The sequence below is a fragment of the Xiphophorus hellerii genome, chromosome 3, assembly GCF_003331165.1.
Source record: "Xiphophorus hellerii strain 12219 chromosome 3, Xiphophorus_hellerii-4.1, whole genome shotgun sequence".
Classification (NCBI taxonomy): domain Eukaryota; kingdom Metazoa; phylum Chordata; class Actinopteri; order Cyprinodontiformes; family Poeciliidae; genus Xiphophorus; species Xiphophorus hellerii.
In genome coordinates this window covers 4,589,688-4,608,924 of record NC_045674.1, presented here as the reverse complement: position 1 = coordinate 4,608,924, position 19,237 = coordinate 4,589,688, and the positions used below count along the sequence as shown (strand labels likewise).

The window sequence follows — 19,237 nt, the reverse complement described above, 5'->3', positions numbered from 1 at the left end:
AGATGCAAATATCAGAGATTTTGTGACTGGTTTCTGACTCTGTCAGGCTGGTTTCAGTTTTAGCCAGTTATTCTCTGTCTTTCTGGAAATAAAAGAATCACAGCATATTAACTTTACTCTTTCACAGAATATTTTCTTTTTACATATTACAGGTTTCAAATGTGGCATAGCCTAAGCTCTTCCCCTACTAATACAAATAAGTCTTTTCTATTGTCAGATGAATTAAATTACTAAAGCAATTAATTTAACTCTGCAAGGATACATACCTTTTGTGATCAACCATTAATTATTTCCATAAAAAGCAGACAATGCACTGTAGTTTATAAAACTAATTTACTTTATAAAACAAACTTTTTGGCTAACAATCACAAACTAATATATAATTGAGTAAACTGGACTCAGCGTAAAATGACCATGTGTAAATTTACCGTGTTTTATATTCTTTATCTTAATTCAATGAGGCTGTAAATGAAATGCTATTTTGGCAGTGGATTTGTTCTGAAATTAAGGTGATTTATTTACCTCTGAAAATTGACTTTATTTTGGTTTCCTGTTAAAAACCTTGAACTTGAGCTAAAACTTACTTTTTTGTTTTTATTTTATTACCGTTTCTTTGCAAGACTTGTTGTAGCATGCAGTCTTTTTATACCCACTAAAAACTAGAGGTGCACCATATTATTATTGTACCTTTTTATCACATGATCTATTTAAAATAAACAATAGCTTTGACAACATTTCTTGCTTCACCATATTCTGTGACACAGAATTGGATTCTTCCAAATTACACTAGCTTTATTAAAGAGAATGGAAAGAACTGCATCAAATATGCATAAGAGGAACAATATTGTAGTTCGATGGCTTAAAGATGCAGTGAGCCCTAAGAAGTTCCTTAGCTGAAATAAAAATAGCAGACTTGTAAAAGCCTGCAGAGTAACTGAAACAGTCAATATGTCTATCAGTACACTGTTAGGGATGAAAAAATAAGGATCCATTTACTTTACCTCAGTAAGTCAGTGACAGATTGACCACCACAGGCACAAAGTGGTTTTGAGTGTTTTGGCCATGGAGCTTATACAGAAGCTTTCCTCAGGGCTGAAGAAATGTCAGAGATATATATCTGTTTTAGCCTGACTTCATGTTCCAGATTAGAAGTTATATTCCTTTATTTGCTGCTGTGCTTGGAAAGTCACACAGGAGAGGTTCATCTAGTTTATCAAAATTTCAGTCGGGAAAGAATATCAAAGTTGAGAGATGTAAAACTGATTATTCCCGTAAAATAATGGAATGTTTGAGTCAAAGCTATGAAAAAGCTTCCCTAGTTTCTTGTCTTCAACTAATTAAAAATAAACTTGTGTAATTGTGGAGATTTAAAGGTAAAGTGTGAAGCTTTTTACCTTTAAGCAAATGTCCCCTCAGCAGTTTCTGCCTGCATAAATATGGCTAAAAACAGATTTGCCAAGCAGATGTCACAGGAGTTCAGTAACGTCACCCTTTCCCCTTCAGCTATTTCTTTTTGTGCTGATACGCTGGTTTGATGAAAGATCTGAAAATAGCTGCAGACTGGATTAAAGAATCAGGAGAATAAACAGGAAAGAATGGAGAAAGTTATCTTTGACAACACCGAAGGATTTGAAGTCCATGAAAAAAGAGACAAAAGAAAACCAAGTGACAGCATGAACCTGATTGTCTGATTATAAATGAGAAAGTGCCTGACAGGCAGAGTATTCAGGAAATGAAAATGTGCAATAAAAGGGATCACAGCTTCCCATTTTTATAGTGGAGAAGGTAAAACAATCTTTTATGTGACAAAAGACGAAAAAAACAATCTGACTCATTTTTACATCAAACTGACAGGTTATCTGGACAAGAAGAAGTTGTTTGTAGACAATAAGAATGAGCATTATTAAGAAGTGAGAAGAAAAATTAACTATTAGAAATAAAACCCTGCAGGGAAATAGCAACCAACGGTGGCAAGAGTGAGATACTGTAAACTATGTAAGCTGTGGCTGCTCAGATGGGAGGGGCACAGCATGTTGGGCAAAAAAGTGATGGCTCATTGCTGAAAATAATGACTCATCATCTTTCAAACTGAGAGTGCATGCACTATTGACTAACGGAGGAAAGCTGTACAGTCATGTCTGGAATTTCAGCTGCATCTTTTTATCTGTTGGAACTTTGTGCACTTTTATTCATAGAACAGACAAAACACAATTTTTCTGTTTTAAATTACAAACCTTCATACAATCCTCATGACTGGACTGCATAATATGTGTAGTGTTAAAAATCAATGCTTGTGTCTGACAACAAAAACACAAATGGTGAAATTGGCCAATCTGAACAATTCAGTCATTTAACTTAGCAACATGAATACATTTCATTAAGTCAGAAGTTTATCTTGCTTTTTCCCGCAGCCTGCTGCGCATTAGAGCAGAACTTCGAATCCAGACAGCAGACCAATAAATGAGTTTCTTGGTAATCAGCTCCCTTGTCACTCTGTTAGAGCAGTGACATGCTGCTTCCACAAGCGTATTTACATATTTAAAAGATGCATTGACTTGAACAGCCATGGGACAAAAGAAACTTTCAATGAGTGTCACTTTGTTCTTGGAAAAACTAAGCTGATCAGTCTGTGAAATGGGTTATAATTTGCAATAATTTGATGTAGCTGTTTTCTGCATAACTTTAAAAGTCTTTTAAATTGCCATTAGAGAAGTTTGGTCATCTTTTAAAAAATCCTTTACATTTTACTGAAGACACTTGTTCCAACATCATTACAATCAGACTGAGGTCTGTACTTTGACAGGGCCATTGTAACACCACAGCCATTTTGTTGTAGATTTCCTACTGGGTTTGGAATCATTGCTCTGTTGACTCAGTTTGGGTCGAGTTTGAACTGCTGGACAAATTACTTCTGATTTGACTTTAGAATACTTTTGGATAAAGAAGAGTTTCTTGTGATGGGCTCAATAACTGTAATGTCTTCAGGTCCTGTGGCTGTAAAGCATTTCACATTTCTATGCTGATGGTTTGTATGAAGTATTTGTGTTGAAATGTACTTTTGTTTTTTCTCTGATCATGGCACTCTGCATAGAAGACAAATATGTTTGGTTTGGTCTTGACTATCTGAAAGAACATTATTTCTTACATGGAACATGTGACCCGTGGGATATAGGATGAAGATCTATATTTTTATTTTGTTTACAATTTTTCCAAGCATTACATGTTTTGACCTTCAGGTGACATTGCTGGGACATTTACTCTGATAATCCTAACTATTAATCAGATTATTTTTGCTTACTTAATTTTGAATAGCAGACTTAAAGTTGTTTGCAAATGTTCTTTAATGCTTTCCCAGATCAATGGAAAGCCTTATGGAAAGTTGAAAGGAAAATGAGCAATTTAAAGTTGCTCATTTATTAAATCTTCATTTAATGGTTGAAGCTTTTCTATCAGATCATTGCTGGTGCCTTTCTTCCTTGTAAAACAAAAAATTTCTTTATCTTGTATACATGCTGCAGACCATGTTTTTCTGTGATCGTATTGGAAACTGGGGAACTTTCTTTTCTATAATTAATGAAACATGCAATTAATCTGAGCACATCGTTTTCTATTATCTGCAAGGATGCCTTGCTTTAAACTGGAATAACATTGCCACATTGAAATGAGCATGAATTAACTAACACTTCAAATAGAAAACAGAGATGAAAGATTGAGAATGTAACTTCAAATATTATGGTGATGGTGATAGAAGCTGTCAAGTATGGTTGTTAGGAAACAGCAAAGTTCGCTGTTCTGGTTCCCCCCAATTAGACATTTTTTTATTTAACATTGGGCATTTTAATTCTTATGACTGCATATTGTCACAATTTTCACTTTGAAATCCTTTTACAATTTCCTGCTTTCTTGCTACATATGATTTATTTCACTGACTTTGTGCCATTAAGATGATGGTGTGTTTGAAAACAATCACATGTTGCTTCTGGATTATTATTCTTTTATCTTAAATTGGTAACATAGAGGTTTCAGCATTTAAAATCCCAGTGAAGGTAGTAAACTTCTCCATCCATCCATCCATCTTCTTCCGCTTATCCGGGGTTGGGTCGCGGGGGTAGCAGCTTCAGAAGGGAGGCCCAGACTTCCCTCTACCCAGCCACTTGTTCCAGCTCCTCCAGGGGTATCCGAAGGCATTCCCAGGCCAGCCGAGAGACATAGTCCCTCCAGCGTGTCCTGGGTCTTCCCCGGGGCCTCCTCCCGGTGGAACGTGCCCGGAACACCTCACCAGGGAAGCGTCCAGGAGGCATCCTGACCAGATGCCCGTGCCACCTCAACTGGCTCCTCTCGATGAGAAGGAGCAGCGGCTCTACTCTGAGTTCCTCCCGGATTACTGAGCTTCTCACCCTATCTCTAAGGCGCAGACACCCTACGGAGAAAACCCATTTCGGCCGCTTGTATCCGTGATCTCTTTCTTTCGGTCACGACCATAGATGAGGGTGGGAACATAGATCGACCGGTAAATCGAGAGCTTTGCTTTTTGGCTCAGCTCTCTTCACCACGACAGACCGGTACAGCACCCGCTTCACTGCAGATGCTGCGCCAATCCGCCTGATGATCTCCTGCTCCCTTCTTCCCTTATTCGTGAACAAGATCCCGAGATACTTGAACTCCTCCACCTGGGGCAGGTGGAGGAATAGACCTTGCCAGGGAGGCTTAAGAGTGTGACCCCTCTATAATTGGAGCACACCCTCAGGTCCCCCTTTTTGAACAGGGGGACCACCACCCCAGTCTGCCAATCCAGGGGAACTGCCCCCGATGTCCATGCAATATTGCAGAGTCGCGTCAGCCAACACAACTCTGCAACATCCAGAACCTTAAGGAACTCCGGGCAGATCTCATCCACCCCCGGGGCCCTGCCACTGAGGAGCTTTTTAACCACCTCGGCGACCTCATCCCCAAAGATTGGAGAGCCAAACCCAGAGTCCCCAGGCTCAGCTTCCTCAATGGAAGGCATGTTGGTGAGATTGAGGAGGTCTTCAAAGTATTCTACCCACCGGCCCACAACATCCTGAGTTGAGGTCAGCAGCACACCATCCCCACTGTAAACAGTGTTGGTGCTGTACTGCTTCCCCCTGCTGAGACTCCGGATGGTGGACCAGAATTGCCTCGAAGCCGTGCGGAAGTCTTTCTCCATGGCCTCTCCAAACTCCTCCCACGTCCGAGTTTTTGCCTCAGCAACCACCCGAGCCGCATGCCGCTTTGCCCTCCGGTACCCATCAGCTGCTTCCGGAGTCCCACAGGCCAAAAAGGCCCGATAGGACTCCTTCTTTAGCCTGACAGCATCCCTTACCGAAGGTGTCCACCAATGGGTTCGAGGGTTGCCTCCGCAACAGGCACTGACAACCTTGCGGCCACAGCTCAGATAAGCCGCCTCGACAATGGAGGCGCGGAACATGGTCCACTCAGACTCAATGTCCTCCACCTCCCCCGGAACGTGTTCAAAGTTCTGCCGGAGATGGGTGGGTAATCTGAACTGTCGTTTGGCCCGTAAGCACAAACAGTCAGGACCCGTCCCCCACCCATAGGCGGAGGGAGGCTACCCTCTCATTCACCGGGGTAAACCCCAACGTACAGGCGCCGAGAAGGGGAGCAATAAATATGCCCACTCCAGATTTTCATTTACATCTGCCCCACCTAAATATATTAGTCCAAAATTAGTTTACATCAAGACTGTTTTATATATACATCCAAAGATTTACCCCAAAAATAGCAGAAGGAAAAAAATTAATACATAAAAAGACTGCTTTTTACTTGTTTGAAATGAAAACATTATCTGACACATGCACATTAATGTTAATTTATGCGTTACTCAGCCTTTTAAATTGGAATTACTAGTTGCAAATCCGTCAAATTGCATAATAATGACTGCCACTTAAGCTAAGCAAAGAAAAGTAAAATCCATCAAATATTAAAGTTTGAGTGGCACCAAAGGGTTTTCTTTTGATGTGATTAAAAAACGTCACATCTAACCTCCTCAATCTATGTCAAGTGTGTTCTCCTTCATTATTTCTGCAGACCAAGGCAAAGTTCTCAAGGTTCTTCACACCATCCAGGATGTCTTCATCATATCTCAGTATTCTCTGTTCCACAACGAAGGGCCTGTTCTAAATATGGCCATCGACTCACAAAAGGTACAAGTGATGCTTCAATAAAACATGGCAAAGTCTTATTTAGGTGAATTTATGCTTTTAATCTTTAATGATACTCTATATCTAAGAGAAAAAAAGGAACAGCTGTAGGAACCTCTTTTAAAAGACATAGCAAAGAAAATCTTTTCTGTATCAATGTCTCCTTCATGTGACCTGATTCTGTCAGTGAAAAGGGAGAAATTCAGCTTTCCTTTTTACTACTGATAAAGCTTAAACATCCACATATACATAATTTATTGATTGAATACGACAGTCAAATGAAAGAGATGTGATAAACTCACAACAAGAATCTTATCCATTTGGTGCATAAATTCAAAGCTTGTTTTTAGAAGATGCAATTGCTTATGGTCAAGTTCAAGCAAAATGGCTACATAAAAACTTTAAAATCTTATTTGTTGACAGTCTTGGTGAAAATGTGTAAAAAGCTTTACAATAAATTCATATTTTATTACAGTAGCGTCACATTGGTGTCTAGCTCCAGTCTTCATGGGCTGGTGTCTTGGCTGTTTTAAATGTGTGTCTGCTCCAAAACAGCTGATCCAAATGGTCCATTTATCTCCTTCAGTGTGTCACAGCTTACAGAGGCCTGTTAATGAACCATCATTTGATTCAGGTTGATGAACCAGGGAAAGAACTAAAACATGCAGAATGCCAGCCCTTGAGTCCTGAGTTTGGACACCAGTGATCTAGCACAATAAAAATTAGCGGCATTCAGTGATATATGTATACTAAATGGCTGAATCTTTTTCTCTCTAGGGTCACTTGTATGTCGGTACTGCTATGGAAGTCCAGCGTCTGCCTTTGGCTGACTGCAGGCGCTATGGCCACACATGCAGAGAGTGCATCCTCTCCAGGGATCCTTACTGTGGTTGGGACAAGGCCAGGAGGAAGTGCATCGCCATCCCGCCCGGATACAACGTCACAACTGGGTAAGTTTAGATATGATGTCATCGCTGCAGCACTATTGGCTCATCTAATTGCAACCAACAGATATAAGATACTGAATCAGCTAAGTTTCTTTAACACCTTTCAAGACTCTCAGGGGAAATGCCTATATGGTTTGTGTGATAATCTCCTGCTCTAGAATGGTGAAACTAGCTTCAAATACCAAGACAGATAAAAATGTTAAAGAATGAAATTCTCAAATGTAAAGCCATGTTACATTTTGACTGTCAAGCTTTTCTCTGCCGTATTTCCAATATAAAAACAATAGCAACGACCTAGCCTATGAATAATTTCTCTTTTTTCCACCTATTTTTGCTGTTATGGCTCTGCTAATGTTAATTTATGAGTAATGCCAGCTTTATGAAAGAAAGAGACTCATTAGCCCCTTTGTGAAATAATTGTCTGCTCCTAATTCTGTCTCTCTCTCTCATTTTTTTCTTTACAGAACTCTTATTCAGAATCTCGATAGTTCCAACTCCTCCATTTGTGAGGAAGCTGCTGGTGAGCTCTTATCTACACTCTCCCACTCTCTTCCCGTCTTAATTAAACCACAGTGGTAGCGTTTCTGTGCAACTATAGCAAAAAAACAAAAGATGACTATCATATAATTGAGCAGTGTCCAAATTCCCCAAAGGGACAGTATACTTCTATTTCATGACTTGCCCTGTCTCAAATCTCATACCCCAATGCAACCTTGACTGTGCGTAGCAACAAGAGGCACTTAGTTAATCTGATGTTTGACATTGCATCTGTTTCAAGTTGTATCACTGGTTCCGGTTCCTGAAAACCAATATATTTTAGTGTTATTCAATTCAATGAAAGAACACCTTGTTTATCCCAAAGAAAAATTAAATGTTGTCTTAACTCAGATCATCCAGGAATCGTCAAAGAGTCATTGCAGATGATGATGTCATGGGCAGAAAGGATCTCCGGTAGCGGTCAGTCTTGCAACGAAGCTAGCATGTACGACAGTCTCATGACTCCCAAGCTCGACCATAAATCCTACTAATTTTCTAAATAATTCACAGTAGCATGGATATTGTTAGGTTTATTTTAGCAGAGCTGAAGACCCACTAAAATGTTCCACTGACTCGAGTTTTTTTCCTGCATGAAGCCAGTACCCTACAGATATGCATTTTATGTTCAAGGGGAGGTATTATGTAAAATGAATTTTTTTCTTTATGTTATTCCGTCATCAAAAAATACCTCGAGTGTTGCTTTTGATTCTTTCATGCATGTTCGAGTTATTCTTGAATCTCCTGTGGCGTACATTTAGAGTTCCTAAAAAGCTTTCTCATATAATGCGGCAACTATTTCCATAAAGCCACAGTCTCCAAGCCCAGCTTTTGCCTCACAGATCAACCCTCACAAACTACTTAGATCCTCCAGACTAGCAGCAGCAACAATTAACAAACACCCAGTGGAACAGCTCGTCTTCTGAACTTGTACAAACTACTTCTTAGTCCGACGCTCCTAAAAATGACTGTCAACGGCATAATGGAGAAACATTGTTGTGATGATGTGCTGAAGGTGTCATGCTGGAAAGAGCAGGAGCTTCTTAAAGAGACGGAGGCCGATTTGAATGTGTCAAATTGCAAAGTTTAATTTCTTTTAAGTAATATAGTTACATACAGCATTTATATAATAACTGAAGGTAACATAGTTACTTGATTGTGCTATAAATTTGCACTATGTGCCTGGAAAATATATAGTATCCCCCTTTAAGACAAAATTTTGAGGCAGTCAAAAAATATCAGTGATTATTTGATTAAAATTATATTATCTTGTTAAAGTTTTGTGGTCATTTTCCCTCTGCTACTATATTGAAAGGGAGGAATTGTGAAACAGGTGGAAGCAACATGTTCTTTAGCAAACAATATCAATCAATAGGTGCTAGATCTTTAGAAACTGGAAATCAAACATTTGGACAGATGTGATGTAATTAAATGAAAACAAATTGATTACCATGCCCTACATATAAAACACAAAGTGTGAAAGAAATCCAACACTGAACATCACCTTGGTGACACCATCCCCTCTAGGAGGAAGGAGGACCCTGAATCAAAGCCTGTCAGGGGCTGCAAAAGACTTGAGACGTGAGCAGCAGGGCAATGACTCTAACATACTGTCAGTCTGGAATTGCAATTGCTGTAATTACTGTGAAAGGTGGTTCTACAATGTGGACAGGGTGGCATGAAATAAAAAAAAAAACTTGTCTCACATTTCAGATTCCTTCAATTTTTTCCTTTTTGTCAACTTAAATGTTTAAATCAAACATTTTAATATTAAAACCAACCAGATGGAGTACAATAAGTAGTTTTCAAATGATGTCTCACTTATTTAAAGAAAGAGCTGTTTAATCTAATCTGGGTCTATTTGACAAAGTTATTCACCCCTAAAGCTAAAATCTGGCCGTGCTTTTCTTGATGGCTACAATTTATAAAATCAGACAATGAGACTTTTTCATCACCGTGGAGACATTTCGGCCAACTGCTCTTTACAGAACTGCTTTAATTCAGCTCCACTGGGGGATATTTCAGCATGAACAGTCTGTTTAGGGCTGTTAGCAAGTCATTTGCCTTCATTTTGGGGCATCTTGTAAGAGGCTCAAACAGTTGTCCACTTTTTGCCAGCCCAAAGTATATTACCTGTTTTTGGCAAATGAGAGACAGGCCAAGACATCACCTCACAACCCTTTTGTTGATGCTGGTTTTGCCCAGTGATATGGGCCTTTTTGTGATCTCGTCAATACATTCTTGACTTTCATTAGTACCTTTTTTCTTTGGCTTAGTTTTTTTTTTTCCTTTCATAAAGTACGGAGCCTTTTAGGAGAGATGGGGAATAAAATCTTTTGCGTTCCCTCGCAATGTGCTTACTGCAATATTTGCTGGTCTATTTTGTATACAGTCACAAATGTAAAATTTCAATGTATACACATTTAATGAGCCTCATATTCTTAAATCTTTTGTGCAAAACACGGATTGAAAATTGATTTATTCACTGCACGCTTATGTCAGATATTTCACAATGAGATATTAACATACATGGGAAAAACCTTACGAAAACCTTATACAGTATATTAACAGAAAGTATAATGGCCACCGTAAGAAAAGCTTACAGTATTCAATTATGCCTCATGAACTAATCAGTACATTATTGCAAGAGAACGCAAAACCTATTGCGAGGTAACACAAAATATTGCAAGGGAATGCAAAAGTTTGTTCCCTAAAGGGCTCCTTAATAAATAAAATCAGAATTTGAAAGCGTATTCTTATTTACCTTATCTCTGTTTAATATTAACATTCAATGGATGATCTAAAACTTTTATTTTTTACAAAATAGGACAAATCTGTAAGGGGGGAAAGTACTTTTTACTGGTGTATAAAATCTTCAAAATAGTACAATAACATTAAGCTGACAAGATGGGAAAAAGCTTAAGAGGTGTAAATACTTGAGAAGTTTTTAAAAACCTTGTAATAATTGAGTAGCTGAACTATTAATAGAATAACTTACTTGTGTTTTTACTCAGCACTTAAGCTGCGGCAAACTTCGCCAAGAGAGATTGTGGTGAAAGGAAAAAACACCACCGTGTTTCTGCCCTGCCCCGTTCACTCCTTTCATGCCACCTACCGCTGGGAGAAAGACAACTGCAAAAGGAACTACCCGTGCCTGTTCTCCGGAGACTTCTGCGTACTGGGCCCGGTTGTTAACACTCCCTTGAAGGAAGGTGTCTTCCGCTGCATGGCCACTGAGGACGGATTCAAGGTGGAAGTTGTTTCCTTCAGGCTGGTGAATGATGGGAGGCTTATATCTGCTTCATTTGCCTCCATCTTGGGCCTTTCAGCCCTGCTTGCTGTGGTGACCCTATGGCTTCATTAACTATAGCTAACACTGATGCTATCTTCTCTTTTGTAGTGGCTCCAACTGACAGGATAAACAAGGGGCCATTGTGGGAGTTAGGTTTGCATTGCACCGGCACTCATGGATGGGTTGTGCACTGACACCTGAAACGTTTTTTTATTTAGGTTTTTATCAAGAACATATTAGTATAAAAAAGTTCAAACTATCCCATCCACCTTATTTTTGAACATGGAAGTAAATGTAGGTCCAGGTTCCGGTTTTTCTGTGACCCTTTCATTTCTCCACTTTCCTGGGCTAACTAACAGCAGCTTAGCTAAACTTGTGAACTTTGTTGTGGGTACATTTCCTAAAATTGTTGAACAAACGAAATGGCAAGTTAGCACCCTCAAACATTTCACAAGTGGCATGATATGAAGAAGTGACCTCACTTAACATATGAGGACATTTTTAACTATTTTGTGTTGTCACTTGGTGCAGAGATGGCCAGGTGCTCCTGTGTCGCGGGTGAGGGGAAGTCATGCATTGGTGATATTATGGAAGGTAGGCTAATAAATTGTCACTTCAGTGCATGCTAACTTACAAGATGCGTCTTTGTTGTAATTAGATTGCAATTCAGTTTAATTTTCTGCAAAACAAAAACCACATAAGTCCATCATCTCTATTATTGCTCATTGAAATAATCATATTGCATTGCTACTCTTAAGTAAAATTTTGGGATATTCTTTCCGATACGAGAAACTTAATTGAATAGAGAACATACATGTTTTGCCCAAAGATGAGGATGACAATGAAACACACCTACAGTTTACATTAAAGCAAGACTTCATTTTTTTCTTAAGCTTCTTCTTCTTTTTTTCCCCCATCTTACTGCTGAACTTGTGCCATTTACTGGTAGTGAATATACAGTAAGGACAGTACTGTAAAGAATAAATGTTTTCACTTTACTCTCAGAGCACACTCACGTGTGTATACCCATACATATAAATATACTTCCATACATACATTCATTGCCTGGTCTTCTTTTGATTTTGTGTCCATCAAACGAAAAGAGCAAACATACGGTTGCTCTCAAATTTAAAGCTTTTAACCACAGGCAAAGGGATTCCTCATCCCTTGGCAGGGGATGAAGGTCATAGGGCACCAAACATCCACGTTCAGCTCTAGAAAGCGGTTTGTGACTTAACGACTTCTGCTCCAAGTATTTATTTCCTTTGAACCAGGATATTCTCAAAGCCATAATGTTAAGTGAGTTATTATGAAGACGGTGAACAGTAAGTTAGCTAGCCAGCGGCCGGAAGTGCCTGACCAAAAGTCACGCACAAAAAACACCATTTGTGTCTATATTTCTGTTAAAAATAAGGTGGATATCTTGGTCAAAAATAACATATCTACAGCTGCAACTGATTGCATTAGATAAAACCTGTAAAATTCAGAACTTTGCTGACTAATAATGTCATTCAACCATGATGTGGTGCTTTGCGAACCTTTCTTCTCTTACTAAAAAAGATGAACATATCCAGTGAGTTGGGCAAAAAACACCAATACCAGGCCAATTCTTTTAAACTTTTCTCTACATATTTTGAAATTACCTTGATTGTGCTTATTTGTGGATATGTAAACCTTTAATAATGCTATTACATCTCTTCATTCCTCTTGTTCAACTTTATTGTCTAAGCTTATTGGAACCTAAAAATGTCTGGTATTGAGATTTTAAAAGCCTTAATACTTTTGGGACATGGACTCCTAAGCACAATTTTGCAGTTGAGGGTGAAAACTGCAGACTCAGTTGGACTTGGGGAAATGTTCAGTGCAGCTGAGTCTAACAATGTGGCTGGGAGGAAGTGAGCTTTTAGATGGAAAGTAGGATGGGCCTCGAACATCACTGTGTCTCAGCACTTCCTCCTCAGACTGGGCAGTTTCTAGCAATGTTACAGCAGATGGTTTCAAACAACATAACTTTGCCTTGTTCACAGCTTCATGCATTGCTCTTTTCCTTTCATCATGCCATCATCTCTCATTTACCCTGTCCTCATAATCTGTGATATTCAATTAAATATCATTCTTATTTAAAGTTAGGTACAGAGATAATGATCTTTTTAAGTAGATGATGGCATGTTGTTACCACAACCCATTAATGTACGTCAAAATTGGGAAATTAGAACACATAGCTCCTGGTCAAAGAGGAGCAGTTTTCTTTGTAAATAATGAAAAATGATTTCTTTATACCAGACCAGTGGCGGTTTTTGATATGGGTGAAATTGCTCTTTGCCCAGGTTGCCCTTTTGTCACGAGGAAGGTTGTCCTGTTCTGTTAGTTGCACCCAGATTGAGTTTTTATTGTGTATCTGCATGTCAATGGGGACTGTTTGCCCTCCTATGTTGTGCACAGTTTAAGCACTGTGAGTAAACATGGTAATGCACCACAGCCAGTTGATGATGTTCAGCTCCAAACTAAAGGGCTATATCACTGTTTTTTTCCTAATAACCTGAAATCTTTTGTTGTCTCGTTCAAATCAGTTTTGACCTACTGATATTTAAAAACACTAACATAAGTACAGTCTTGAAAAGACTGACTTAATTGCTGAAACTGTACTTTTAAACAATAAAATGTCAAAAAATGTTGGATTCATAGCTTTCTCAAAAACATAGTTAAATTCTGTTTCTGTGTCATGCAACATTTATGCAAAAACCGCCACTGTACCAGACAATGCCTAAAGTTGTGAGCAAGACGTTATGCTATAATCATTTCAGTAAAGATGCTTAGATAAACACAGAAAGAGTTCAAACTAAGTGAAACCATATATTTCACGTACATTTTATAGTTTTCCAGGAGAAGAAAAAAGGCTTAGCAACTGACAATGTGTTTTGGATTTTTTTTTTCTGCAAATACTGATTTCTACCATTGCTGCCTACATATATAAGCATTTGTTTTGATAATTTATTGATTTGAACGCGACACCTAGCCACAGCCGCTGTATTTTTATATTTTTATTTTAAATCTCTGAAACAAAAGGCTTCAATAATTCAAAGAAGATCATTTCCTGGTCTGGTAATTTAAGACCATTTACTTTAATTGAGTGTAAGGAGTTCACAGTTGTGCTTACCAGGCCATCACAGATGAACAGGAGCATTTTCTATCGGAAACAAGAGGCAGTGTTTAAATCCAATCACTGGAGCATCATATTTAATTTAATTTAATTTAATTTTTATGACCGTGGACAAAAATGGTGAAAAAAATACATTGGTGTATATTGCTATTAAATACTAAAACATAATCATAAACCCTAAAATATCAAACACTGTGCTAAACCTTTTCAGTGATGAATTATGCATTGGATTAACGAGTCCTCCATTGAGGCAATGGAGTATTATCATTCACTAAAGGCACATGAATCTGTCTGAGATCAACCTTCCACAGTGGCAGAAATGTCATTAATTGTTAATCAGACAACAGAGCCAACCTGTCATGTTTTCTATTAAAGAATTTATTTTAGGCCATTAGAGATGCGGGCTGCAATCTTCTTCTCCACTGTGAAAATGCATGTGTGTGACACAGCATTGTGTTCCTCATTTAGCATTCTGCTGTCCCCAGATGTGAGCCACTGACTGTGACATAAAAGGGTAAAAAAAGGGAAAGCAAGGCATCTTTAAACACTGTTCACTTGGTGCTTTTTGCTTCATTTATGTTCATTTGAAAACTCCCTCCTTCCTTACGACAAATAACATTTTGTGTCTGATAAAACCCAAGTACTACTGGAACACCGATCTTCCTTACAGGCAAACTCACGGATAATCACTTCAGGTTTAATGGTAATCCTGTGTGTGATTTTCTTTGTCAGCACCATGGTGGGAAGCTCACTCTAGCCTTCAGCCAAGTGCTAAGTGCTACTCAACATTTAAAACAGGCTGTTTTACTCCAACCTGCCGCAGAGTTTTGGCGGAAAATAAACAAAAATCATGGATTTGCTTGAGGCAATTTTACAAATAACCTCTTTATGCTGCAATTTTAACTGCTGATTGCTGTATGTGTTTATGTGATTAGATTAGAGATGCTGTTATCACAAGATGCAGAGTAAAGTGGGATATGTGGTCCAACTTGGTGATTGAGCCTGGGGCATGAATTTTCATGTATCCCAAAACTGATTATTAACAAAGAAAAAAAACAGCTCAAAACCTACTTGAAAGTAACCACCCCCTTCTATCATAACATGTAACTGTAGTTACAGTGAAAGCCAAAAAAATATATTTGACAATATGTGGTTGATAATTTGTTAGTGGTTTCATTTGGGATAACCAAGCTTTTTTTTTCTTTTTTCTTTTTAGAAACATCTGAACAGGACATATGGGCATCAAATATTCTAAGACAAATATGCAAATATGAACTATGTCATGCCAAACTGAAATACTCCTAAAAATGATGTCCATTGACACTTAGTTTTTCGAGGGAGGCCATGCTTTATATTGCTTTATGGCCTTTCAAATAAACCATATGAGATTAGGTAAGATTTAGCTGCCATTCAGATTATTAGTGTATAATATTAAGATTCATAAAAGGGCAATTCAGCTAATGGTTGACACTAAGTGACTTCTCAATCTGATTTTTTTTTGTCTCCAGTTCAAAGAAGAGCCCCCAAAAAAAACACTTTATATAGAGTCCAAGCCCATAATAAAAATCAGTACATTTCCTCAGTATTACCTCATCAGTATTACCTCTCTTTGTCACCAGTGACATACCCAATACAGCAGTATCTGCTTTTTTCCACAGTGACTGATACGTTGATGAAAAATTAGTTCATTCTGGACAGTGTTATGTTTTCAAACACTTATGAGTCCTACTTACAGCTACAGTCTTTAATAAACTAAAATCATACTCCTGCTGCCAATGTTTGCTAATGTGCTAGGCTAATGCTAGCATGTTTCTTTGTTATTTTGATCATTCAGCTCATAACATTACATGATGGTGTATACAAGGAAGACTGAAAAAAAAAGGTATTTTTTAACTGAACACTTTGCTTTGAACATTTTACAATTTTGTGTTTTAGCTGCACTATCTGCAGCTGTCCTCCATATCTGTCTAAGCACACTCCTCAGATCAGGTCGCTTGGAAAAATTATGAAAAAAAAAAAGCTGCAGTCTTTCTTGCACTGCTGAAAAGTCAACATAATGTGTCAGGTGTAAAATATTGGTTTTCTGTCCTGCACACAATATTAGGCTGTAGTTTTTGAAGGATAGCTGGGTGACCACATGGCTAGCTGTAACTATGGCAGACTTAAATCCATTAAAAGCAGTCAATCATTGTGATCAGAGTTTAGTAAGGAACTCCAATACCAGTCATTTAAAAATACCAGAAACAGAATTAGATTAAAATAATAATGTACAAACATACTTTTACTACAGAATGACTGCTTTCGGTGTCCATTTAAGCTAAAGATTAACAAATGATAGTTAATCTGCTGCATTAATGAATATTAATAATGATCAAAAATACTTTCTATTCTTTATATAAAAACATTCCTATTGCAGTGTCTTATAATTTATTATAAGATATATATATTATTTATTTTGTTTTTGTTTTTAAATATATTATTGTAGTCAAGGGGAATCTTTGTGTACAATGTTTGAATTATGGTTTCATGTTAACATTAATTACATCAAAATTGTAAAAATATATTTTAACTACAGATATGAAGTAAATGTAGTAACTCAAACTTGAAAACTACCACATAAGAGGATCTATTCACAATTATCCAGCTACAAGTTCCCTTCTAATACATGCAGAATGCTATGTAGAATTGAGGCATTAACCTTCTGCTTCTACTGACAGTTTTCAGTTTCCCAGCGACTGTTAGTAGACTAGAAAAAAATAAATCAACATTGTATAATATGAATTATCAAAAATGTCATGTTTGAAGCCAATACTACTGTTTACATCTTTAGTTTAGTTTACATGATTTGTTTGCTCACATGAAGGAAAGACATGATTTGAGGGTGGAATCGATTCTCCATTGATCATTGCCCAACATTTTTAATCACCCAGAATATTTTTAGTACTTGTTTAAACAACACTTACTGCTAGGTTTAAGATTTACAGAACTTCCTGAACTTGCTGACATAATCAACCTAAGAAGATCATCTGAGTCATTGCTATGATATGGATTTTGGCAGTTGCTACGTGCAGATTACGTTATCGCTTTTCTGGCATCTGTAGTTGTCAGCCAGTTGGCTAAATGCTAATCTCCTTCAAAGCAGGCTTTTGATTTTCAATGGGGGCAGAATTGTGGTGGATCCCGTTATCTGTTGTAAATTAATCATTCTTGTAGGCGGGTTGCTTTTTTGTTTGCTGTGGGGCTTTTGAGTGTCAAGTACTGTACATGATGTGTGCCCATGATTCTGTGTCTTGGTAGATTTACTTTTAATAGCAATGTGCCAAACTCTACTATATGAAAAAGAGATTTATACTGTCTTGGTGCCATGCCATTCTAATACCATTTCATGACATGTATTTTTAAATAACAGATATCTATAGTGCAATAGATATTCATGTAACAAATTCATATCGACATGTGTTTCCCTGAACATGTGCAGTGAAAATTAATAAAATTATAAGTATAATGAAAATGATTTGTTATTTGTTTATTTGGGACTTTTTCCACACTTTAAGGAGTTTGCATGAATACAAGTTTTAAAAGCTTTTTATGTAAACTTCTGCCTTGCATAGACTTTATTTGCCTACCAGGTTACAGAAATGCATAATTCTGTAAATGCAAACCAATACATTTGTACTGATGATTGCTTCAAGCCAAATCTATGAACCTTAAGCTCATTTCTAACAGGAAAGACTTGGCATGTCCACACGCGCCAAAATGCAAAATGGTGGCGGGACCTGATTGGACAAGCAGGTTGCACCATCTGCTGGTCAAAGGTTGATGCCCTGATAAGACTTGCAAAATCTTGTTTGAGATATGTTTGGAATATGTTTAATCACAAAAGCATCTCCCAAATTTTTGGAGTCTTTATTTTTAATTGTTCTATCCATCATTAAGCACAAATATGTTGTAAGGGATTCAGGCCAATTGTGTTGCAACAACAGGGTAACACTTTACAGCAGTGTATGAAAAAACATAATTTTTTTTTTTTTGTTTTAACTTATACAGTACATTAGTTTTAGAATTATTTGCAGCATTCACCAAAAGAAATCCAACAAGGGTGCTGGTCTAACACATATGTGCTAATTAGCAAGTGTGCTAATGTGTTTCCACACCTCTTCAACACATACATCATTAGCACATTTTTAATTACACCCCTAAAGCCTCAAATAAATGTGTAAAAAATGAGGTTATGTCTTTTAGAGTATACTTCTTGGCTTTATGCTTATTTTCCCCTGATTGTTCAACTGTTCACATGTAACCTTTTGCACCGTTATTTAAATGTACAACTTTTGTCTCTCTTTGCATAGATCTCAAAATGGATCCTGGCAGAGTAGGAAAAAGAACCTAAATCCTTTATAAGCTTTAGTTTCCTCCATAGATTTTTAAGAAGAATCCCATCCAAAGAGCAGCTTTGTCTCTCTTTTACCTTAATGTGCTTCTTTAGGCAATCCTTTGTTGTCTTGTGGAAAAGGTTTGGGTTGTTGTGATACTAAAAAGACTCATCATAAGTGTACTGACTAACAAAAAAGGTTGTCGTCCAGGATTTTATGGTACATGGCCCTGTTATTAACATCTCAGTACAGTAAAGTCGGTAATTGTGGCCAGAAAAATGGCTCCCCATGAATATCTTCTATAACTTCTGACCGGCTGTCTTACCCCAGCCTTGCAGATGTATCACCTTTTCACATTGTCATTTGACTGCTCTGTATGGTATGTTTTTACCTGCTGTCAAGGTAAAAAGAAACAAACATCTAGTAATATGAGGAGTCTGACAAAGAAAATAGTATTGATTACTTTTAGTGATGACAAAGTGCTTAGATTAGAGAGTCAAATACTTCTTTCACTAAAGGACATGCAAAATTGAAAAACATTTTTTTAATTTCAATATTACTGTTTGTAAAATTTAACTTGGATTAAACTAGAGCAATTTCTAAAATGTTCAAAATCAATTGAATTTTCTAAACAAGTTGTTTATAGAAAAAAGTGGAAGACTTCCAGGAAAAAAAACAAACTTGTTCTTTTAAGCATGAGTCACTTTTCCAAAATTAACAGTGGAGGAGGAGAACCTTTGATTACGTTT

General features: G+C 37.5%; 1 protein-coding gene across 1 annotated transcript in view; it reads left to right on the top strand.

Annotated features, from left to right (window-relative positions):
* LOC116717101 (semaphorin-7A) overlaps window positions 1-17,626 on the top strand; it is a 58,885-nt gene extending 41,259 nt beyond the window's left edge. The window contains exons 11-14 of the mRNA XM_032558205.1: window positions 6,070-6,185; window positions 6,960-7,132; window positions 7,594-7,649; window positions 10,678-17,626. Of these exons, the coding sequence (XP_032414096.1) occupies window positions 6,070-6,185; window positions 6,960-7,132; window positions 7,594-7,649; window positions 10,678-11,027 (695 nt within the window). The 3' untranslated portion in view covers window positions 11,028-17,626. The remainder of the gene's footprint in view (window positions 1-6,069; window positions 6,186-6,959; window positions 7,133-7,593; window positions 7,650-10,677) is intronic.
* The last annotated feature ends 1,611 nt before the right edge of the window (window positions 17,627-19,237 follow it).